A 25,198-nucleotide genomic window follows, 5' to 3' on the forward strand; every position below is an offset into this window, starting at 1 on the left:
CAGTCTGTGGGGTCGCTACGAGTCGGACACGACTAAGCAACTTCACTTTCACTTTTCACTTTCATGCACTGGAGAAGGAAATGGCAGCCTACTCCAGTGTTCTTGCCTGGAGAATCCCAGGGACAGGGGAGCCTGGTGGGCTGCTGTCTCTGGGGTCGCACAGAGTTGGACACGGCTTAGCAGCAGCAGCAGCAGCATCCCTCATTTTGCCTGTCAGATGTGGCTTCTTGGTTAAAGGTGAATGTTAATGTCTGTTGCCTGGGAAAGTCCATGGACAGAGGAGCCTGGTGGGCTACAGTCCAAGGGGTTGTGAAGAGTCAGACACAACTGAGCCACTGAGCACATAATGTCTCTTTAGAGACCCTAGGAATATAATCCTTCATTGAGTTGGAGTGGGTAGCCTATCCCTTCTCCGCGGGTCTTCCTGACCCAGGAATCGAACCGGGGTCTCCTGCATTGCAGGTGGATTCTTTACCAACTGAGCTATCAGGGAAACCCAGAATTGGTTTATCACTTTCCAAACGCTAGCTCTTTGCTTACATTGTCCCTTCCTCTGGAAATCCTCTTTTTGTCCCCCTAGCCAAAGCTCCTCCTTCACCCAAATCCTACGAATCCTCCCCACTCTGTTGACAGCCCCACTCGCTTCATATGAAATCTTCCCTGACCATCCCAGCCTTTGCTGATCACTCACCTTCTTGCCTGCGCTGGCAGAGCACACAGAGAACATGCAACAGAGCTGAACACAGAATCCACCGGACCTTCTTCCCACCTGGGCCTTCAGATCCCTTGAAACAGGGGAAATGTTGGTGTATGGGGTCCAGAGCAATGGATGGAAGGTCCTATTCTGTCACTAATTAGCCACAGGACTTTGGATCATTTCTTTGACTTCTCTGAACCTTACTTTCTTATGGCTAGGGGTGAGCATTGCTGGAGCTGGTGGATGTTAAGGTACATTGGAGGCAATGAAGCATGATACTTCTGACAGATAGTAGAATCTCGTAATCCTTAGGGGTTGGTAAGAAAAGCCAGGTCGCTATAGAGTCAGCAGATAAGATTTGAATCCAGGCTCTGCTATCTATTGCCTGTGTAAATATGTGCAAGACATTTCTCATCTGCCAAGTAGGAATTTCTGCCTAGTGGAGATATTGGAGGCATTAATGAGACAATGCTTTCAATTGCACAGGGCTGCCTCTACCACATAGTAGGTGCTCAATAAGGTTTGCCCTTCTCTTGATATATACTCAAATTTTTAATAAAAATGTAAGTTCTGTCTTTGTCAACAAATATTCTAAATACAGTATGGATAATATTATTATATTATATTTACCTAATAACTATTCCTAGTAAAGTGAAAGTGTTAGTATCTCAGGCATGTCTGACTCTTTGCAACCCCATGGACTGTAGCACACCGAGATCCTCTGTTCATGTAATTCTCCAGACACAGATACTGGAGTGGGTTGCCATTCCCTTCTCCAGGGTATGTTCCTCATCCAGGGATCGAACCCGAGTCTCTTACGTTTCCTGCATTGCAGGCGGATTCTTTACCATCTGAGCCACCGGAGACTCAACCCTAGTAAAGGGATCTGTTACAACTGTGAATGGTCAGTGTCCATGTGGTAACCACACTTTCCCCAAAAAAGCTAGAGTCTTCTTTTCTTAACAAGGGCCGTCTGCAGATGTGGGTGGATATGTTTCCTGAAGATATGCCTCCGCCTGGACCTCCTGTTGACATTTCTCCAAGGAAACCCAAAGGGTAAGTAGTTGCAACCTCATCTTCAAGGAAAGAGACCGTGGTGGCAGACTAAAAGACCTGGTGTCTGACACATTACGTCAATCAGCTGACACCTGATAATCATGCCTGACTTTTCCACCTGGTCAGTTACATCAGGGGGTGAGTGGTGGTGGTAATAGTAGCAATGAGGGTGGAAATAGTGGCCCCTGTTTTATGGTAAGAGCCCTGCATGTCAACATTCTTCCGCTTTCTGAAAAATGTTGGTTAATGGAAGGAGGATCTGCTCAGAGAATTTCATATTCTTGATGATTCCAGCTGGGACACTTGGTTTTGATGGAACGAAGACCTTAAGTCTTAATATTTTGAACTTGGTAAAGTCGAGGAAGCTTATAGACTCAAAAGCAATACCAAAATCACATAGACACCAATCGACTCAACCTGAAGGGTCTTCAACCTACATCTCCCTTCCCTTATCCCAGGTATGAACTGAGAGTAACCATCTGGAACACAGAAGATGTCATTTTGGAGGATGAGAATATCTTCACAGGACAAAAATCGAGTGATATTTATGTTAAAGGGTAAGATCATCAGCAAACTCCATCCACCCTTTCCTTCTCCTGTTCACCCTAAACCCCAACCAAACTATGCCTCATGAAGGCACTCCACCCATACCTCACAAAAGGAGGCTTTCTTACTCACCCTGTTAGAAAGGTCACTTTCTTTGTCAAATATTTGGTCATTTTACTAAGAATGATTATCTCATGAAATATTTTTGTGAGAAAAATTTGTTTATATAAATGTCTCTTCCTGTTAAATGTTGAATGCCTAAACTTTTTGAATGACATTCAAAATACATTTACACCAGCAGGAAGTAGTGAGCTATAGTGCTATTGATGAAAGATTAAGCGTTAAGATTATAAGCGTGCATGCTAAATTGCATCAGGTGTGTCTGACTCTTTGCGACCCTATGGACTGTAGTCCACTAGGCTCTTCTTTCTGTGGGATTCTCTAGGCAGGAATACTGGAACGGGTTGCCATTTCCTCCTCCAGAGATCTTCCCAATTCAGGGATCAAACTTGAGGCTCTTATGTCTCCTGCATTGGCAGGCAGGTTCTTTACCACTAGCACCACCCGGGAAGCCCACAGTGAAGCGAAGATTGCTCAGTTGTGTCTGATTCTTTGCAACGCCCATGGACTACACAGTCCAAGGAATACTCCAGGCCAGAATACTGGAGTGGGTAGCTGTTTCCTTCTCCAGGGGATCTTCCCAACCCAGCGATCAAATCCAGGTCTCCCACATTGCAGGTGGATTCTTCACCAGCTGAGCCACAGCCTAACACAAAAGTTGAAATTTACTACCTTTTCATTTGCTAGTTTGATTAAAAAAAAAATTACCGACCTAGGAAACTAAATAATTTGTATCTCTGTCTTACATCTTGGCTAGGACACAAATGCCTTTGTAGGTTTCCCTTAGCCCCTAGTCAGGGAGGGAGAGGAGGTGGTAGAGAATCAGAAACAATATGACTTAAACATGTATCCTAATCAAGATGGAGGGGATATACATGTACACATAGCTGATTCACTTGGTTGTACAGCAGAAACTAACACAACATTGTAAAGCAATTACACTCCAATTTAAAAAATAAGAAAAGAATTGTGGTTTTTTCACAGAAAAATTTCAAAGAAGCAATAATTTTTCTCTCCACAAACTCTGAGGAAGTTAAGAAATTATTTAGAGGTTTTCAAAATAAACATTGCATAACCTAAGGTATTCTATTATTTAAAAATTAAAAATAGAATAATAATCATAATAACATATAGAACTTATCTATAATAATAACTATAGATAGCTTCTCATCCAAAGTCTTCTCGATAAACTACTTATTTTCAAAATATTCAGTATACTCTCAAATGCAAACAATAAAGCATAAATATTATTGTAATAAAGTGTACCAATTTTTTAACAACAACAAAAAGTATGCCCTCAGATAAAACTCATCTCAGAAACAGTAAATTCTTTTCAGTTTTATCTCTTTGTCTTCCCCCAACAAGAAGCCATCTTCGTCACTGACACTCTCATTTCTGGTATGCCATTAAGTCTTATTCATTTTAGGTCCCAACTAGCTGTCAGCAGTATCCATTCTCTTCATCGTCACCACATCATCATCTTTTTTTTAAAAAATAATTTCATGTATTCGTTTATCTTTGGCTGTGCTGGGTCTTCATTGCTGTGCGGGTCTTTCTCTAGTTGCGGCAAGCCAGGGCTGCTTTGTTGCGATGCATGGGCTTCTCCTTGTTGTGGCTTCTCTTGTTGCACAGCACAGGCTCTAGAACATGTGGGCTTCAGTAAATGTGGTTCCCGGGCTCTAGAGCCCAGGCTTGGTTGCTCCAAGGCATGTGAGATCTTCCTGGACCAGGAATCAAACCCACACCTCCTGCTTTCACAGGCAGATTCTTTACCACGGAGCCACCAGGAAAGCTCCATCACCATCTTTCCCTCCATCATTTCTTGCTGGGGTCAATACTATCTGAATTGGTCTCTCCATATTCAGTCTTACTTCCAATAATCTGTTCTCCACATTGAAAAATGAGTTATCTTTTAAAATCACAATCTGATCACATCGGTCCTATACTTAAAACCCTTTAATGACATCCTATTTTCTCTGGACAAGGATCTAAAGTCTCTCATAAGTCCTAAAATATCACATATAATGAGCTGCTACCTATCGTCTCACTGGATCAGTTCTCCCCCTTGCCTTCTCTAGTCACACTGAGCTTCTCTCCTGTCTTAGAATGTGCCCTAACTTCTTCTTCCATAGGGCTTTGCATATCCCTCACTGGTGACTTCTTCCACCCCACTCATTTCCCTCCATCCTCTCCCCTCCATGCCTCCACCAAGGCAAAGATCACCTCTGCTTGCTCCCCATCACCCCCAACATCTGGTTCAGCCCTTGCCTCATAACAGATACGACACATACCTTGACTGGCCAAGCACCATCTTTAGCTAAATAAAGGTACTCTTACCTAAATAAAAATATCCTTAGGGCTTCCCTCATAGCTCAGTTGGTAAAGAATCTGCCTGCAATGCAGGAGATCCCGGTTTGATTCCTGGGTCGGGAAGATCTGCTGGAGAAGAGATGGCTACCCCCTCCAATATTCTAGGGCTTCCCTTGTGACTCAGCTGGTAAAGAATCTGCCTGCAATGCAGGAGACCCCGGTTTGATTTTGGGTCAGGAAGATCCTCTGGAGAAGAGATGGCTACCCACTCCAATATTCTTGGGCTTCCCTTGTGGCTCAGCTGGTAAAGAATCTGCCTGTAATGTGGGCGACCTAGGTTCGATCCATGGGTTGGGAAGATCTCCTGCAGAAGGGAAAGGCTACCCACTCCAGTATTCTGGCCTGGAGAATTCCATGGACTCTACAGTCCATGGGGTCGCAAAGAGTCGGACACGACTGAATGACTTTCACTACCTAAATAAAGGCACCCTTATCTAAATAATTGTGCCTTTACCTTGAGTGGTACCACTCTTCTCAGAAGAGAAGTATCTTTATCTGCTCTGGGGTAGTTTGGGGTAGAGGAAGGGGTATTTGCTTTCAGAAAGTAAGTGGTATGGCATTATCAATTAGTTTGAATTAAAAGTACCTATTTTCTCAAGAGTTAATTAGCCATGGATAAAGTACTAGAGGAAAATGTATTTATAATAGCTTACTTTATACTCAGCACAGAGGAGAAAGACCAGATAATACTAAGAGGAAATAACATAATAGATCATTTGGAGTACACAAAGCTCTGGACGTATATTATCTCATGTAATTCCTCAGAATTCCCATGAACTAGATTCTGTGATTGCTTCCATGTTCCAGATGCAACAAAGGCACAGAGTTTAGCTAACTTATCTATGGAATGGAGTAATGTAATAAAATGTAGTGTAATATAGTGGGTGCAGAAATGCCCCCTCCCCCACAAAGAAGTCTCCCAGGATGAGAAGAAACTCATATTAAACTTTCATTTCACATTTCCTGGGTTTGCCCTCTTAATTGCATGGGGTTTCAGATCTACGTAAGAACTACCAAAGACAATTCCTTAACCTGACTTAGAATGAGAGTCTTCTTTCAAAGTGCTTCAGACCCTTTGATCCCTATTTATTGCTTTCAGATTCAATGAAAGTTTCCATCTGAATCTAACTATATCATAATTTTAAAACTGTGATCCGTGACCGCAATGAAACTACTTCAATCACTCTTGGTGATGCTGATGCATGAACAGTGTGCTCAGAGTGTTTACTTCTTTCTCTGTCTTCATTCAGGTGGTTAAAGGGTTTGGAAGATGACAAGCAGGAGACAGACGTACACTACAACTCCCTGACCGGAGAGGGGAACTTCAACTGGCGCTTTCTATTTCCATTTCAGTATCTCCCAGCAGAGAAGCAAATGGTCATTTCCAAGAGGGAGCATATATTTTCATTAGAGAAGACGGAGTGTAAGACACCAGCTGTGTTGGTGCTCCAGGTTTGGGATTTTGAAAGGCTGTCCTCAGATGATTTTCTGGGTAAGGTGGAGGCTTTATCAAAGTCATATTAATGCTGAGGGTTTTATCCCAGCTTCTGGAGAGCTTAGTCTGAGTTTGCTCCACAAATAATCATTTTGACGCTGTTTAATTATTTTGATAGCAAAATATTGAAACATTCCAAATAGCCCTTAATATAAGGTAATTGACTCAGTAAGTTATGGTACATCCCTATGGTAGAAGATACATATTCAAGTAACCTTAAATTGATCTTTGCTCCAATGCCAAGAAGCTGTTAAATTTTGAGCTAATTATTGGTCTCCTCCGTACCTCAGTTTTCCTCAGTTGTAAAATGGAAATAATAATATTATATACTTCAGAGGGTATTGGGAGCTATATATTTGATAATCTAATTTAAAAATGAAGTACAGTGTTTCATACATGGTAGTGTTCAATAAGTAATAACCCTGAAGCCATTAAAAAATTAGAATATTTGACTAGTTGGATAGTTAGGCAAGGTGCATTAAATGAAAAAAGTATGTAAAAAAAAATCCTCTTGTGGTAAAAAGTATGTTTATTTGTATAAGAGAAAGAGATAGTCAGAGACAGCAAAAGAGACAGAAAGACTGACATGAGGGTATGAACTGAGTAGGGCAGTGGTTAACTTTTGGGAGGTAGGATTATGAAAAATTTTTTTTTTGCTCATGTACACATTCTAAGTGTCCACAGTTAACAAGTATTACTTTTGCAATAGGAAAGATTATTAAAGATAGAGAAATATAATGTCATCTCATGGCATTCTCTTATTATGACTTATATTTATTTGTTGAAAACTAGTGAATGTAACCAAATAGAAGCAGATTTACAGATACAGAGAACAAACTAGTGGTTACCGATGGGGAGAGAGAAGGGGGAGGGGCAACCCAGGGGTGGGGGTGGGGGAGGTACAAACCGCTGAGTGTGAAATAGGCTCCAGGATGGATTATATAACATAGGGAAGTAGGGTAAATATTTTATAACCACTGTGAGTGGAAACTAACCCCTTAAAGATTGTATATAAATTTTCTTATAAGAGAAAATTCATTGTTGAGAACCCACGAAGGTACTGGAAGAGTAGCTACCGGGACAGTAAGACTTAGTCCCCAACCTGGAGGAGTTTAATGGACTCAGAGAGGGAGGGGTGGTGAGGGGAGGAGGTTCTTCTAGGCTGATCAGTGCTAAGGCAGGGAAAAGCTCAGAGGATAGACGCAGAATCTAGATCATACTCGGGGAACAGAGAAGAGGCCCAGCAGATGACATCAGAAACTGAACTTGAAAGTTACATTCGGTAGCTCTGCTCTGGTCTTCTACCTGCTGCCACACTACTTTCTTTTATTTAATACTTTTTTTTTTAATGTGGACCACTTTTTAAAGTCCTTATAGAATTTGCTATGATATTGCTTCTGTTTTATGTTTTGACTTTTGGGCCGCGAGGCATGTGGGATCTTAAGCTCCCTGACCAGGGATTGAACCCACACCCTCTGCACTGGAAGACGAAGTCCCAACCACTGGACTGCCAGGGAAGTCCTGGTGTGCTGCCACATTATTAATGCTTTAAATGCAACAAACATGTCTTGGCCATATTTGTGTCCTGGATACCTAGCACAACCTATTGATCCCTTGTGGTCCTGACTGAATGACCAGTGAGAGGATAGATGAGTGGGTGGGTGAATGAGGATAATGACGGATTTTAAAGCCCTTCCCTAACCTGTTAAGGGCATCTCTTCACAGGCTCCCTGGAGATGAACCTCAATAGTTTCCCCCGAGCAGCGAAGTCTGCCAAAGCCTGTGATCTCACCAAATTTGAAAATGCAAGTGAGGAGAGCAAGATTTCCATATTCCAGCAAAAGCGTGTGCGGGGCTGGTGGCCTTTTGCTAAAAGCAAAGAACTCACAGTAAGTGAGAGCCATAGAAGATGGGGTGGGGCAGGCAGAGGACCCATGCTCTTTAAATGAGTCATTTTGTAAACTTCAAGAAAAATGACTTGAAATGACAGAGAGCCCTTTAGGGCAAAGGTTCTTCTGAGAAGCAAGAATTCTGAAAAATGTATAAATGCATTAAGCCCTCTGTATTTCAGCATGCTTGATTTAATAGCAATTTATGTCAGGGTGGGTTTCCATCCTCTTGGCTTGAACATATGCCTCTGGCATTAATTTTTTTCAACATCTCTTGAAATTATGCATACATTCCTGACAAATGTGCAATTTCAATGCAAATGCTTCATCCCTTCACCTTCAAACGAAAAACTCAATTTAAAAAGTGATCCATCCTTTTAAAACTTGCTCCAGAGGATGCTGGCAGAGAGCAGAGCCATTCGCCCCTTTCCCAACTTGCCAACTTGCTCCATCCTGCATGGCACATACTGTAGGAGTTCAGACATTTCATGAGTAGTGGGAAGAAAGTTTCTCTTACCCTTTCTTTGAGCCCCCTCATCATTCCTGTGTAAGGGAGGATGGAGGACTCCCGTGCTGAGTGAAGTTGAGAAAAGGGACCAGGACTGCATGGATGGCCCCCTTTTGCTTCTGTCCTTGGCTTGGGGGGAGCGTGTTCTCCCTTCTGCTCCTAGTGCCCAGAGGTCAAAACAAACCCAAGTCAGGACCTTTCAGGTCTCAGGTCTGGGTAGAGACCGAGTTCTCCATCTCTCTCTGTTCTACGGACTCAGTGGGGGCAAGGCAAGGATTTCTTTGAGCCTAACTGGGTAAATGGCAGCTGCTGACCTGACTCCATAGGGTCTAGTTCTAGTGTGTGTTCTTGGAGGCTTTCTCTTCCCTCCATTCTCACTTCAATCCCCTCTGTGAGATGGGATCGGAAGAATGAGAATTCAAGCAGGCACCTTCTTTCCTGTCCCCTCAAGTATGCACTGAGGTTTTACTATATGGCAACCTCTGCATTCCATTCCAAGCTTCATGGCTTAGCACATAATAGATGCTCAGTTAGTGAACTGATTGATGAATGGATGAGTTCAGAAATGAAGGTTCATAGCAGTGTTATTCATAATACCTCAGATTGGAGCCATCCAAATGTCTATCAACTGATGAATGGATAAACAAATTGGATATGTTAATAAAAATTTCAGAAACACAGACCTGATTGAAGTAAAGAGGCATTTATTTGAGGTTTGTTAGGACTACAGCCAGAGAGAGGCAGATTCAAGAAGCACTTGAGCTGTGTTCTATTCCACTACAAAATGAGGGAGCCTGGTAAAGGCAAAACACCACAAAATTAAGCAGAATTTTTTTGGTTACCAATCAGAAACCCAGCTGGCGAGAAGGGTGCTTTTTAAGCAAGGATTGTTTGGAGTTTGAAATGATTACATTGTTGCAAAAGGAGGGGCGATCTTTGAAACTGCAAGGTTGCAGGGAGCAGCTGATGGCAGATACTGTTTTGAAGATGGCTAGTGAAGGAGATCAGCCCTGGGATTTCTTTGGAAGGAATGATGCTGAAGCTGAAACTCCAGGACTTTGGCCACCTCATGCGAAGAGTTGACTCATTGGAAATGACTTTGATGCTGGGAGGGATTTGGGGGCAGGAGGAGAAGGGGACGACAGAGGATGAGATGGCTGGATGGCATCACTGACTCAATGGACGTGAATCTGAGTGAACTCCGGGAGTTGGTGATGGACAGGGAGGCCTGGCGTGCTGCGATTCATGGGGTCGCAAAAAGTCGGACACGACTGAGCGACTGAATTGAACTGAATTGAACTGAACTGAACTGAGTGGGGTTGCGAAGTCGGGCACGACTGAGTGACTTCACTTTCACTTTTCACTTTCATGCATTGGAGAAGGAAATGGCAACCCACTCCAGTGTTTTTGCCTGGAGAATCCCAGGGACGGGGGAGCCTGGTGGACTGCTGTCTATGGGGTCACACAGAGTCGGACATGACTGAAGTGACGCAGCAGCAGCAGCAGCAGCAGCAGCAGCGGTGGTGTCTAAAGGAGATCCTGGGTGTTCATTGGAAGGACTGAAACTAAAGCTGAAACTCCAATACTTTGGCTGCCTCATGCAAACAGTTGACTCATTGGAAAAGACTCTGATGCTGGGAAGGACTGGGGGCAGGAGGAGAAGGGAACAACAGAGGATGAGATGGCTGGATGGCATCACTGACTCGATGGACATGAGTCTGAGTGAACTCCAAGAGTTGGTGATGGACAGGGAGGCCTGGCGTGCTGCAATTCATGGGGTCGCAAAGAGTCAGACATGACTGAGTGACTGAACTGAACTGAACTGAACTGAGTGGTGTCTTAGAATTTGATACAGTTCAGAAGAGTGATGTTCTCAATGATTTAGGAACTTGCATCCATAAAACCACCTGGTTCCATTTTGGATGCCTGAAACATAGTCCATTTTGAGTTTTAAGTGGCTTTAAATATGTCACCATCAGGTATATCCATATAATGGAATAAAATTTAACCACAAAAAAGTATAAAGTGTGGATACATGCTCCAACAGTAGACTGCTTGCTATCTCTCCAGCAGAAGCAGGTTATTTGGGATTAACAAAGAGTTGCAGTTTGAAGTCTGCAACCATGACTAGCCATGTGCAAGTCCCCAGCAAAAAAATGGACAGAACTCTTTTATGGAGGGAAAAAGGCAGCTGGGAGTGCTACAGTTAACAAAGACTCCATGGCTTTTCGTTGGCTGAGTCGTGACTGTCTCTCATTGGACGAGCTGTGGCCAGGCGAGAAGAGGAAGTCTTTCTTCTTCCTGTTAGGCTCTGCTGTCTGCATAGGGCATGACAGCCCCCTTTTCTGATCTCTCCACTCTATTTTAATTGAGATTTCTGTCTACTCATTTTTACAGTTTCCATGCCTGTAAAATGAGTAGTTTAGACTGGATGCCTCCAAGATGTGTTTCTAGCAAAGACATTTTCTATTTCCAACTCTGTGTGAACTCCCCTCCTGTGCCTTGAAGCCAGCAGTCAGAACATCACTGTCCTCTTATTCCAATTACCAGCAGCCAGGAGGGGTTTGTTTATGGGCTCTGCCACCTGCCAGGCTTATTTTTAAAGCCACTTATCTGTACACCCAAGTGGTGTAATTGAGAGACTTGGATCACACAGCTCCTAGTGTGGAATATGGATAGTGAGTGAAAAACAGCTCCAAATGGAATTGCAAAAGCACAGGCATCCTTTGGTGAAGGAACGGGAATATGTATAGAACATGTTTTTCATGAAACACATTGCATTATACATCTAATTATCCTGCTAAAAGCAACCTTCAAAGAAATCACTCTTTTAGGAGATGAAGATCAGGAAGTTTCTTTTATAGGTTAATCTTTTGAGTCTACAGGTAGGTAGCCCAGGTAAGTCCCAAGAGCATAATAACTAAAATTAAAAGAGATGTTTCTTTGCTCTCAGTTTAGTATGAAAAAACAGTTGTCAGCATTTACTACGGCTCTATACTCATATGCTAGGTGCTAAAGGCTCAGCAATCAATAAGACACATTCCTGCCATCCAGAAATTCACAGTTTAGCTGAGGAGACCTGTAGACAGACCTATCTGAAGAGTACATGGCAAATTCAGATTCTACAGGAGCAGAGAGGGGAGATATTTTTCACCTGAAGATCATTTTTAAGACAAACTATATTATATGCATTTATAGAAAATTCAAAAGACACCAAAATGCAGAAAGGAAGAAATAGTGCCCATATGCACATTGCTCAAAAAAAAATTGCTAATACATATTGTTATTCCCGATATATATAGATTTTGGTTAATTTTATATAGTCTTGATCATTCTATGTTAAAAATAATGCCTTGTTCATTTTGTTTTATTCAGTGTTATAATAAGCATTCCTCTACATAGTATTATGAATATGATTAACTCTTTATATTCTCAAAATAGAAATGCCACAGTTAGATCATGTGTTTTTCCTCAACATATATTCATTTAAAAAAATTTAAGCATGCAGAAAAGTTGACCAGGACAACGATCAGCCACTTAGGTGGTCTAGATACTCACCATCTAGATTCAGCATTTGTTGAAATTTTGCCATAATTATTTTGCCTGTATATGAGAATATATATATGTGTGCATATATATATATGTATAGGTATAGATACACACACACATACATTGGCTGAACCACTTAGGAGTAAGTTGTAGACATTCTAACACTTTACCCTTAAATACTTCCATGTGCATCTCCTGAGAATATGGACATCCTCTTACATAACTATAATGCCATCATCACGTATAAATTAATAATATTGCCTAATACAACTTGATACCCATATCATATTCATTTCTCCTTCTGTAGAAAGGATGCCCTATTGTCCTCAAATGTATTTTATAGCTGTTTTTTAAAACTAAGATTCAGTCATAGTTGATATGTTGCTATTACTTATCTTTATGATCTATTTTATTTTCAAATAGGCCCCCAGCCATTTTTATCTAGCATCTGTCTATCTATCTGGCTATCTATCTATCTATCCATCCATATATTATCTAACTATATCATTGTTTCTCATTTATTAGTTGGCATTTATGTGTTAAGAAGAGCTTTCTCTTATCAAATGGATATATATTATAGTCACCACATCCCCTAAAAAAATCAGATAAATGTTTAATTCTCTCCATTCACTACCAAGTTTTTGAATCAAGAATTAGTGTAAGATTCATACTTAGTGGTATGAGATTTTTTTCTCTTGCTTTTTTTTGTATCATCATTGACTCGTGAATTTAAAAATATTTTTTTCTAACTCAATAGCAAACAAGATTCCTAGCACCCTGACACTTGTTTCTAAATACCAATTCCTACTAAAAGAATCCATATATCTTTGGGGAAATGGCTGACTCCAGGTCAGGGGCAGATAAATGCAATGTAAACCTGAGACATCTCATTATAACAAACAGGACAATTTGAATATCCAAAAGAATAATGACTATGTGTTTTGTGCTAAAGCTTTTTCTGAGTTTTGAATTATTTCCTTAAATTAGCTATTGAGAAATGGAGTTCGAGGTTCAGAGTATGATCGTGTACTGTAATGCACACAGTCACACACACGTGCATATGTGTGCATGTACATAGATATGTGTATGTGGGCCTCCCTTGTGCCTCAGCTGGTAAAGAATCCGCCTGCAATGTGGGAGACCTGGGTTCGATCCCTGGGTTGGGAAGATCCCCTGGAGAAGGGAAAGGCTATCCACTCCAGTATTCTGGCCTGGAGAACACAGTCCATGGGGTCACAAAGAGTCTGACACGACTGAGCGATGTTCTCTTTCATGTATATATGTATGTGTATATGTGTATTCCCCTTCCTAAAGGATTTAACCAGCATACATTCCCACCATTAATGTCTGAGAATGCCTCATCTCATACAAGGGAGAGTTGTGTTTAGAAAGCAGTCGTTACCGCTGAAGCAGCATATCCAGCCTCAACAGAATCACTTCTCGGCCTCCCGCAGCTTCCACCGTCCGGGCTCAGTGAATTGTGAAGCCTGTAAGCGATGGCCGTGACACCACAGATTAGTCTTGTCAGGGCCTTTCCTTATCATTTCTCCCATCCATAGATGTCATTAGGGTAACAGATAGTCTCTCAAAGTGTCCACTTTTTCCAGCTCTGATTCAAAATTACGTTGGGAGGATATTATTAGCTTAAGACCTCTCCTTGGTGCTTGGTTGAATACTGATGATTGAAATCGGATATGGCCTCTGTGTGGAGAGATATGCAATGAGGAGCAATGTTTATCAGACTGCGTCAGTAAACACCTTCCCCCTGCTGCCTTTGTGATGCCAGATAAATGCCTCATGCCCACTCAGGCAGGGCAGTGAAGCGGGGTCGAGGCTCTTCATAATATTAGCTGATGACTCCTATGCTTTGAGCAGAACTCATTTCATATCCTCTGCCTCCTTTTTGTTTTTTCCTTTAAATTTTTTCTGTGAGAATATGGGTCCTTGGGACTTCTTTGAGAGTTTTTTGAATAAGCAGAATATATTTCTCATTAAATTATGCATTTCTGTCCATGAAGTAGTGTTGAAAGTAAGAACTATGATTTTTTAAAAGTTTGATATTCACCAAGCACTGGAGTGAGCACTGTATAAATATTATTTATTTTTCAAAGCAACTTTATGGGGTACATGCTATTAACATCCCCAGATGAGTGAGACTCAGAATGGGCAGGTAACTCACCCAAGGTCACACAGCTAGTAAGTGGCAGAATCTGATTTCAGATATAAATCTGTCTGCACCAAATCCTACTCACTCAACTCCTGTGCTGTGTTATGCTAGGCCTTGCTCTACTAGTCCCTGTTACTGAAGGCCAGCCATTAGATGGAAGCGAAAAACATGTTTTTCTTTTCTTTTTTAAAGCCAATTTTATTAATACATAATATATTTACATACAGAAAAGAGTAATATACATTCTAGAAAAGTGTTCAGTTCAGTTCAGTTCAGTTCAGTCGCTCAGTCGTGTCCGACTCTTTGTGACCCCATGAATCGCAGCATGCCAGGCCGTACCAACCATGACTTTTCACACACTGAACACTCCCATCAGTACCTAGACAAAAAAGCAGAATCTCTCCAGTGACCCAGACCACTCATGCCGCTGTCCTGACCGCTATCCTGACCTCTAACCTCATTAATTGATCTGTTGCCTTCTTTAGCTAAATGAAATCACACATAGTGTATTATTTTGTATCTGGCCTCATCTGTGCAACATTTTTCTTCTTTATAGCAAGTGTGTGTTTTCAACATTTAACGTCAAAAATATATTCTAATGCTGGGGAATGGCGGTGATTGTAAGATTCTTCTTGAACATTTCAGAAAAGGCATATTGATTGATTGTTAAATAAATAGGCTGGTTCACTTCTTCCACAGAATGAAACCACTTAGACACATACAATAGCAGAAGATGTTGTTGTTTAGTTATTTAGTCGTGTCCAACTCTTTGCAACCCATGGACTGCAGCACACCAGGCTTCCCTATTCATCACTGTCTCCCGGAGACACTGTCTCTCCAAACTCATGTCCATTGGGTCAATGATGCCATCCAACCATCTCACCCTCTGTCGCCCCCTTCTTTTGCCTTCAATCTTTCCCAGCATCAGTATCTTTTCCAATGAGTCGGCTCTTCACATCAGGTGACCAAAGTATTGGAGCTTCAGCATCAGTTCTTCCCATGAATATTCATGGTTTCTTTCCTTTAGGATTTACTGGTTTGAGCTCCTTGCTGTCCAAGGGACTCTCAAGAGTCTTCTCCAGTGCCACAGTTCGAAAGCATCAATTCTTTGGTGCTCCGCCTTCTTTATGGCCCAACTTTCACACCCATACATGACTACTAGAAAAATCACAGCACTGACTATATGCACCTTTGTTGGCAAAGTGACATCTCTGCTTTTTAATACTCTAGGTTTGTCATAGCTTTTCTTCCAAAATAGCGGAGGATGGGATTTGGTGTCAGAGGACCTGGGTACAAATCCTAGTTTTGTGGCATAAGTTAGCAAACATCATCAAGCCTTCGTTTCCTGGGCTGTAAACTGGGAATAAAAATGTCATCTATTTTTCCAAGCGGTCAAGTGGTTTAAATGGAATAATATACCACCATGCAAGTTATACAGCACTCTAGCTAAGCTTATTGTTAAGCAATGAAGAAAAAAAGGCACCTATGATCCCTTCACTCTCATACTCACTTGTTCTCCATTGGATTTTGTCCTCTCTTCCAAACATTCTGGAGCCCAGCAGTTGGTTAGTGACTCTTAAACTCTGTCAAGTTGAATGAGGAGTTGAATGAGCCTCCTAGCATATAAAAGTGTGCACAGTGGAGCCCAGATCATTGCTGGAAAACCTCTGGAAATCAGCCAGAGGGTCTTATCTTGCAGATTGGAAGCCCTCTCTGCTATGCATTGGGAGCTGGCTTCTTCGGTTTATTCCAGCCATGAAATCTTACACGGTTACCCTAAGCTCTAACTCTGCCTTTCATGAAACCTAGCAGAGCCAAGTTGCTTTAAAGAGCCTCTGGCCATTTGATAGATGAGGAAACTAAGGCCCAAGAAGACAAATGCCTTTAGGTGGCAATGATGAAGACAATCATAGAATCATCTCATGTTAGAGCCGGGAAGGGTCCCATAACAATTTTAGTCCAATTACCTGGCAATTGGAAGGAAGCCTGCTATAAAGGAAAGAGCATGAACTTTGGAATCATACAGAGTTTGGTTCAAATTCCAGTTGGTTAGCTAATTGCCTATGGGACCTTGGGATAGTTATTTGACTTTTATGGCTTTATTTCTCTATCAATATAAAGGAGACCTACTTTGCTAGTCACTGGATGATAGATTATAGACAAAAAAAACAAATCTGGGATGAAACAAGCATTCAATAAAGTGTTGCAATTACAGTTAGAGTTATATTACTATTATTGTACTGTTGATAGATGTGTAGAGGAGTGACAAGAATGGATAAAAGCTTTATATTCTTTCTTTCCAAGCATTTCCTCAGTCCCTTTATGTGCAAGGCATTGCTGATGGAGCCAAAGTTTCTCAATAGGAATGAGTATATATACATATATTTTTTTTCTTTTTTAAAATTTTTTATTTTTTTACTTTACAATACTGTATTGGTTTTGCCATACATTGACATGAATCCACCACAGGTGTACATGAGTTCCCAACCCTGAACCTCCCACCCACCTCCCTCCCCATATCATCTCTCTGGGTCATCCCAGTGCACCAGCCCCAAGCATCCTGTATCCTGTATCGAACCTAGACTAGCGATTTGTTTCTTACATGATAGTATACATGTTTCAATGCCATTCTCCCAAATCATCCCACCCTCTCCCTCTCCCACAGAGTCCAAAAGTCTGTTCTTTATATCTGTGTCTCTTTTGCTATCTCGCATACAGGGTTATCATTACCATCTTTCTAAATTCCATATATATGTGTTAGTATACTGTATTGGTGTTTTTCTTTCTGGCTTACTTCACTCTGTATAATCGGCTCCAGTTTCATCCACCTCATTAGAACTGATTCAAATGTATTCTTTTTAATGGCTGCGTAATACTCCATTGTGTATATGTACCACAGCTTTCTTATCCATTTATCTGCTGATGGACATCTAGGTTGCTTCCATGTCCTGGCTATTATAAACAGTGCTGCGATGAACATTGGGGTACACGTATGTACACATATTTTTAAGGAATATTTCTGGGTCATATGAATTTAATCCCTTCTGAGTTGGGTTACAGTACTAGTCTAAAGAATGGATGAGATTACCTAGATTTGAACTCATGACTTCACTTGTAATAAAAGCCCATTGTGCTTCTTTGCTAATTCAGACAGCCATGACATTACCTCTCTGAGCCTGCTCCAAAAAAGTGAAAAAAAAAAAAAAAGTGAAAGTGAAAGTCACTCAGTGGTGTCTGACTCTTTGTGACCCCATGGAGAATTCTCCAGGCCAGAATACTGGAGTGGGTAGCCTTTCTCTTCTCCAGGGGCTCTTCCCAACCCAGAGATCCAAACTCACCCCAAATACTCTACTTCTCTCTAATTTCTCCCATGATTACATTTTCATGGCTGCCAGCAACTGAATCTGTTTATTAAGAAGCCCTGGCTTAGGCTTCCCTGGTGGCTTGGTGGTAAAGAATCCACCTGCCAAAGTAGGAGACACAGGTTTGATCCCAGATCTGGGAAGAGCCCGTGCCGTGGAGCAACTAAGCCCACGGGTCACAGCTGTCGCACCTGCGCTCTAGAGCCTGGGAGCCACAACCCATGTTGTGCTCTAGAGCCCACGCACCACACCTACTGAAGCCCACGCGAGCTAGAGCCGGGCTCCACAACAAGAGAAGCCACCGCGATGAGACCCCTGCCTGCCACAACTGGAGAGCAGCAGTGAGCCCCGCTCACCGCAACTGGAGAAAAAGCCTGTGCAGCAATGAAGACCCAGCACAGACAATAAAATAAATAAATAAAAATGAAATATATGTACATATGTATATGAGGAAACCCTGGCTTTTTCAGAAAGAATAAATAAGTTAACGCTAGATCATTGGTTCATTAGAACCTTAGACCTTTTTCCTGGGTAGGAAATCAACCTTGGAAGTCAAGTAATGCCCCATCCACACAGGATTCAGAAAGGCAAACTTAACAGCAAACGTCGGTGCTAAAATTCCTTGATGTTGCTCCAGTCTCCTGCCACTTCTGTGTCCCTCCTATCATCTTGAATCTTTTCTAATTTTGTTTTTTTTTTTGGCCACACCACACAATATGTGGGGCTTTAATTCCCTGGCCAGGGATTAAACCTGTGTCCCCTGCATTGAAAGCATGGAGTCTTAACCACTGGACCACAAGGGAAGTCCCTCACCTTGAATCTTGATCCACAAAACCAAAGGAGCAGGAGAGAGGGTCTCCTCCACCAAAAACAGAAGCTCTAATAGATCAAGGATCCTATTTTTCTTAATCATTAATCCCCAAGGCCTAGAACAGTGCCTGGTATACAGGGAGCCTCCAAAAGAAGTGAATAAACAAGAAAGAATGACTCTCTCCTTTTACAGAAGTCCTGTCTCATCCTTTGATACCCCAAGACGTACATCCCTGCCAATAACTTTGGCACGGTGCTCTGAAGAAGCATATGATTCACAATTTTCAAACCAAAGAGACTGTTTCTCACTGAGGCGAGAGAAGGGAAGAGAGTGCTAGAATAAAAGGTAATTCTAAAATACTTAGAGGGCACAACAAAAGCAAGGATGGCAGAAAAGCCATTTGGCAAATGTAGGTCCACACACACCCAGCTCTGCTTGAGAGTCATTGACAGAGAAGAGCGATGGTAGCAGATTCAAAAGGGTTTGCTATCAAGTCATTAGTCCCCTTTTCTGTTTTCTATAATTCGTGTTACTTCTGCAGATATTAAATGATTACAAGTGAAATAGTCCTTCCTCTTGAGAGCCATCAACAGAGAAGAAAGATGGTAGTACATTCGAAAGGGTTTGCTACTCAAGTAATTAGTCTCCTTTTCTATTTTCTATAATTCATATTGCTTCTACAGATACTAAATGATTACAAATGAAATTTGTGTGTCTATGCGTACACATGGGACCCCCTCGCCTTACAAAACTCGAGTAACATTATTTCAGGACTTTTATTTTCTATCATAAAAATGGCTTCTCCCGGGACCAAAAAGATAATATTTCCTTAATAATAAAGCAGCCGAAATCCTTCCTGGCGTTCTCCCACATGACAACACTTCTAGAAAGTTGGCCTTGCCCCCCCAACCCCCACCCCGCAGTTCTTTGCGACTGGAAACAGAGTTGTGTCTCTGTGCAGGGCAAGGTTGAAGCCGAGTTCCACCTTGTGACGGCAGAGGAAGCCGAGAAAAATCCTGTTGGAAAAGCCCGAAAGGAGCCAGAGCCCCTGGACAAGCCCAAGTGAGTGAAGTCACGGGGGTGAAGGGATTAGACATGGGAAAGGCCCTCTGTGGTCCCCATATCAGAGGATGCAAGCATTCCTCCAAAACATCCCTCTGGGAGAAGCGAGAGTGAGGAGGAGTCGATGGGTACTATCCAGTTCGTGTAGTTTTTGGTTCTTTGTGTTTGTTTGTGCTTAGTCACTCAGTTGTATCAAACTCTTTGCAACCCCATGGACCGTAGCCCGCCAGGCTCCTCTGTTTGTGGGATTCTCCAGGCAAGAATACTAGAGTGGGTTACCATTTTCCTCTTCCAGGAGATCTTCCCAATCCAGGGATCGAACTCAGGTCTTCCGTGTCTCCTGCATTGCAGGCTGATTCTTTATTGGCATGGTTCTATAATTGAAAAATATTCCAAAAATCTTACACAGTATCCAGCAAATGAAAAGGACACTTTATCATCATACTACCAAATAAGCAATTCCAGAGTAATTTCATATATTCTTTCAATAATTTTGTATGGGAATGAGTTTCACAAGAATTCTTTTCCTTGCCTTTCTCTAATCATGCATACAAAGTTATCTTCATATTTCACTCATCCTTGGCTGAAAGATTTTACCTTGTTGCCATAATTGTCAGAGGAGTCTTTTTAATGGCTGTGGAACTGTTCACAGACTCGATACCCATATTTAAGTTGGTTGCCATCCCATAGTTGGATGCTTAGTTTACTTCCACATTTTTCCATTATTATAATATGATAAAAATGTTTCCCCTTTATAAATTATCACTTAAAATAAATTTCCAGAAGTAGAATTTACTAGGAGCAAGGATTACCATATTCAGTTTAAATCACGGTTATACATCAATTAAAAAGTAAACATACAGGGTTTCCCTGGTGGTCCAGTGGTTAAGACTTCACCTTCCAATGTTGAGGGTGTGAGTTTAACCCCTGGTTGGGGAGCTAAGACCCCACATGGCTTGTGGTAAAAGAATCAGAACATAAAACAAAACCAATATTGAAACAAAGTCAATAAAGACTTTTTAAATGGTCCAAATCAGAAAAACTAAAAAAAAAAAGTTAAAAAAGTAAACACATGTATCGATAGATATGAAATATGTACACAGAATACTCTCTCAAATTGCAGCTAACTTGTTCCTCCCTGGACCCAAGTGTCTTCTGATGAGTAGGTGTTCCTTTCTTTGCACCTATATTTAATCTGTCATAGTGTTGGGAACATAATGGTTGGAAACACTTTGAAGAACACCAGAGAAATATAAGATATAAACTCTGCCTTCCAGAAGCCTTCAGTCTGTTTAGGGAGAGCACACAGATTCATAAAATAGTCAGTGTTGAAAACACATGTTAGGTTCAAAAAGGGGGTAGGGTCAAGCAATGAGTGAGGCAGGAATTCAGAGCCAGAGGAATTATTGTGGACTGGGGTAGTCAGGGAGGGCTTCATAGAAGAGGTGAGGCTTGAACTGGTCAGGGCAGGACAGACAGAGGGCTCTCAGTTCTCTGGCTAGGTTCTAACTAAGCTCTTGCCCTCCTCAGGACCACTCTAAAATGATGAGGAATCATTATCACATAAAAAGTTAGCGTGCTCCTGCTTGAAGACAGCACGGTCTTCTCCCATTTTCAGGCCTCTCATTGTGGGTCCTCACAAAACTGAGAGTCAGAAATCCTTCCTGAGATCTTGAGATTCGTATGTGTTCACAACCTGGCACCTTCCCTGATCTTCTCTTGCTTCCTTCTCAGCCGCCCGAACACCTCCTTCTCTTGGTTCGTGAGCCCCTTCAAGTGCCTGTACCACCTCATCTGGAGGAATTACAAGAAGTACATCATCATCGGGTTCATTCTGATCATCCTCATCATCTTCCTGGTCCTCTTCATCTATACCTTGCCGGGAGCCATCAGCCACAGGATTGTTGGGGGCCCGTAGAGGGTCGTGGAGAATCCAGACCTTCCCTTTCTGCTGACCCCCTCTTCTTCCTCCTCTGTAAATAGATAGGAATGTGTGCTCTGTGCAGGCACCACACTGGGCGCTAAGGGGGTAAACCCAAAGACCTAAGCACCACTCCCTACAACTAAGGACACCTCAGCTGTTCTTGGAGGAAATGGGAGAGGAACAGTCCCTCCCTGCTCCAACCCCTGCTACCCTTTTTCCAACTGAAAAGCCTTAAGTCATGGTTTTGCCCATGAGCAGCATGAAATAATGGTTCCTTTACCCTATAGTAATCACTGGTGACCTCAAATTGACTTAGGTGAATATTCCATAATTGGTTTTATTCTGAGAAATTTAATTCTAGGTCTCAGATATTATTGGAAACACTTTTTTTTAAGTATTAAGTAATTTTTGTTTTTACTCCAAATTAAACTAAAAGCATTTTAGCAAATTACTAGATGTTTAACCTGTCCCATATATCTTAACCTTGTTTTAATCCTTACAGTTTACAGGACACATTCACTTATTCAGGCTGAGAAGCTGGCTTGGAATAAACTTTACATACACCACTTAAAATACTTCATCATTGACGGTCCCATCTAAACAGGAGATGTTGCTGGTTTTCCATTAAATGCTTGTAGAACATGCTCAATAGTAGTAATGAGTTCTGGAGAAATCCATTTGTATTTATGCGTATTTATTTAGCATATGGCAATTTCCAAGTGGGAATTAAACTATGATTCTGGGTATGTGTGAATAGGATGGGGAGCTCCATGAGACCAGTAGGAATTCTCTTTAGTCAGATATATAATCCCCACCAAATATGGTGCCCCCTAGCCCTACACCGTGATGTGAATAACCATCATCCGCATTATTCAATCTTACCACCACCATATATGGTAGGTTCTGTCATGACTCTTAAGCACAGATTAATTTCAAAAGCAGTCTTAGAAACAATACCCAATACACCTGTCAGATGGGGTCGGTTTTTCTTAAATGAATGATTTGATCTTCAAAGTAACACAGTCTAGATCTGCCATCCCGTCTAAAGCAGGGAGCAGAAGTGAGGGACTAGTGTTCTCAGGTGAAATAGGAAACGAAGGAATTGGAATGTTTGGCCTTAAACACGAATAAGTACGGCAACTGTTTTTTCTTTCTTTCTTGAGGGGCCATTTGGCGGTATGGAGGAAGCTGGATTGGGGTTCCCCTCTTGACACCAGAAGCACTGGGGCTACTGTTTCCTTTGGATAGTCTTACACATAGCTCAGCTTTGAAGAATCTGCCTGTAATTCAGGAGACTTGGCTTTGATCCCTGGGTTGGGAAGATCCCCTGGAGAAGGGAAAGGCTACCCACTCCAGTATTCTGGCCTGGAGAATTCTATGGACGCTATAGTCCATGGGATCGCAAAGAGTCGGACACGACTGAGCGACTTTCACTTCGCTTCACACATATGTTACTTCTGTAAAATGAAGCATATTACTTCCACATGAAAAGTCATTTAGAATGTTCCTGATTCATCAAAGATTGAAGTATTAGTGTTGCTCCCTGAATTCTGGCCCTAGACAGTCACTCTTTAGTAAACATAAGTCCTATTTTTCTGACGTGCTAAAAACTAGAGCATTTAAAGCATTGACGTTTCCTAGTGTGATTAGTTACATAAACTATGGATCATTCTTATTGTGAAATAACAGACATCAATAATGATATAGCTCAAATTACTTGAAGGCATGGAATATATACACTGAGTACACTGTAAATTTTTTTTTAAAAAACTATAGTGTGATTTAAAAGGAAAAATATGTACATATGCATAAATTAAATGTCTGGAGGAATATGCCAAAGTGTTAATAGTGGTCATCTTTAAGTAGCAGTTGGAGAAGGCAATGGCAACCCACTCCAGTACTCTTGCCTGGAAAATCTCGTGGACAGAGGAGCCTGGTAGGCTACAGTCCATGGGGTCTTAAAGAGTTGGACACGACTGAGTGACTTCACTTTCACATTAAGTAGCAGTATTTTTTCTTTCCCTTCTTGTTTCTCTATTTTTCCTAAGACTTCTAAAATAAATATGCATTATTTTGAATATCAAATGTTTAATGAACAATTATAAATTTAAAGGTTTTCATTTGAAACTATTTATTGAGTGTCCCTTATGTGCCGAGCAGTGGGATACAGCAGAGGTAAGATAAACACAGCCTCTTGTCACCGTGGATTTTGCATCCAGAACCTCCTCAAGATATTGTTTATCTCTAGGTTATGGTTTGTCTAAGAAGAGCCCTAAGTAAGGAATGTGATTGTCATGGATGAAGTTTAGGGAGAAGCACAACACACTTTTGCTGTGATGTTGAAAAGCAAAAGAACAACTTTATTTTTAGGACAGATTTGGGAGGAAGGTATTATGCTTTCTGCTGGATTCTGGACAGTGAAATGCCAAGTCAACACTTGACGAAACAATACACATTGTTCAATCCACAATAAAAACGGAAAGTTCTTCTAAGTTAAATACAGCTCAAATTTTCTTTGAGGTCATACTGAATACTGAAAAGCAAAAGTATTTGAAGCACTGTCAAATCAGATGGTGTTATAAGAAAAGTGTGAGGAGCAATGGTAAATGAGGGTAATTTTGGAATCAGCTCTGGTGTTTTACACGTAGATTATCATTCATGGCCTATCCTGTGTAGAAAATAAATAAATAAAATAATGTTCTAGGCCAACTGTGCACAGCTAGCCTTAGGGAACTACAGCTTAAGAATTTTAAAAACTCAGGACTCCCCTGGTGGGACAGTGGTTAAGAACCTGCCTGCCAACGCAGGAGACAAGGGCTTGATGCCTGGTCCGGGAAGATGCCAGATGCTGCCTAACGGTTGGTTAAAGCCCTGCACCACTTCTGAGCCCGCACTTCAGAGCCCTCGGGCCACAACTACTGAAGGGCGCTTAGGGCCTGTGCACCGCAACAAGCGAAGCCACTGCAATGAGTAGCCGGTGCACCGCAATGAAGAGGAGCCCCGAATCGCCGCAACTAGAGAAAGCCACAAACAGCAGTGAAGACCCAGCACGACCAAAAACTAAAACAGTTTAAAAAATTAAAGCAGAATACCCATTTCCCAAGAAGCTGTCATATGAGTCCCTACTTGTGTTCTTCAATGGGATTCATTTTTTTTAATTAAAAAAATTAATTATTTTAATTGGAGGCTAATTTACAATATTGTAAATTTTGCCATACATTGACATGAATCAGCCATGGGTGTACATGTGTTCCCCATCCTTAACCCCCATCCCACCCCTCAGGGTCGATTAATTTAAATCTATTCATTTGACTGATTAGAGTTGTTCTTACTGCTTCAATCTGGTTCAGAGTGGTTTTGTTTATGTTTTTTTAAAAAACAACATTTAAATCTTTCCCCTCAAACTAACTAAGCAAAATGGAATACCAGCAACAACATCATGAAACAACTCATGGGATATGATATCCAATTCTCCAGTAATAGAAATGGCCTGTGCCTTTCTTGCTCTTTTCCCTCAAAAGGCACATGAATGGAAATTGGAAAACTAAACTGTCTTTGTCACAGCTGGGGCCAGTTGGTGTTTATTCATTCAACAGATAACAGTTGAGTTCCGTCCTCATTCCAATGGCTGTGATCAACTCT

At 41.5% G+C, this 25,198-nt stretch overlaps 1 protein-coding gene across 1 annotated transcript in view; it reads left to right on the forward strand.

The window, feature by feature from the left end:
• FER1L6 (fer-1 like family member 6) overlaps positions 1–23,386 on the forward strand; it is a 132,253-nt gene extending 108,867 nt beyond the window's left edge. Inside the window, exons 35-40 of the mRNA XM_005688861.3 lie at positions 1,665–1,753; positions 2,212–2,310; positions 6,040–6,281; positions 8,010–8,173; positions 19,532–19,632; positions 21,367–23,386. Coding sequence (XP_005688918.2) covers positions 1,665–1,753; positions 2,212–2,310; positions 6,040–6,281; positions 8,010–8,173; positions 19,532–19,632; positions 21,367–21,550 — 879 coding nt within the window. The 3' untranslated portion in view covers positions 21,551–23,386. The remainder of the gene's footprint in view (positions 1–1,664; positions 1,754–2,211; positions 2,311–6,039; positions 6,282–8,009; positions 8,174–19,531; positions 19,633–21,366) is intronic.

This window comes from Capra hircus, chromosome 14, assembly GCF_001704415.2.
Source record: "Capra hircus breed San Clemente chromosome 14, ASM170441v1, whole genome shotgun sequence".
NCBI lineage: Eukaryota > Metazoa > Chordata > Mammalia > Artiodactyla > Bovidae > Capra > Capra hircus.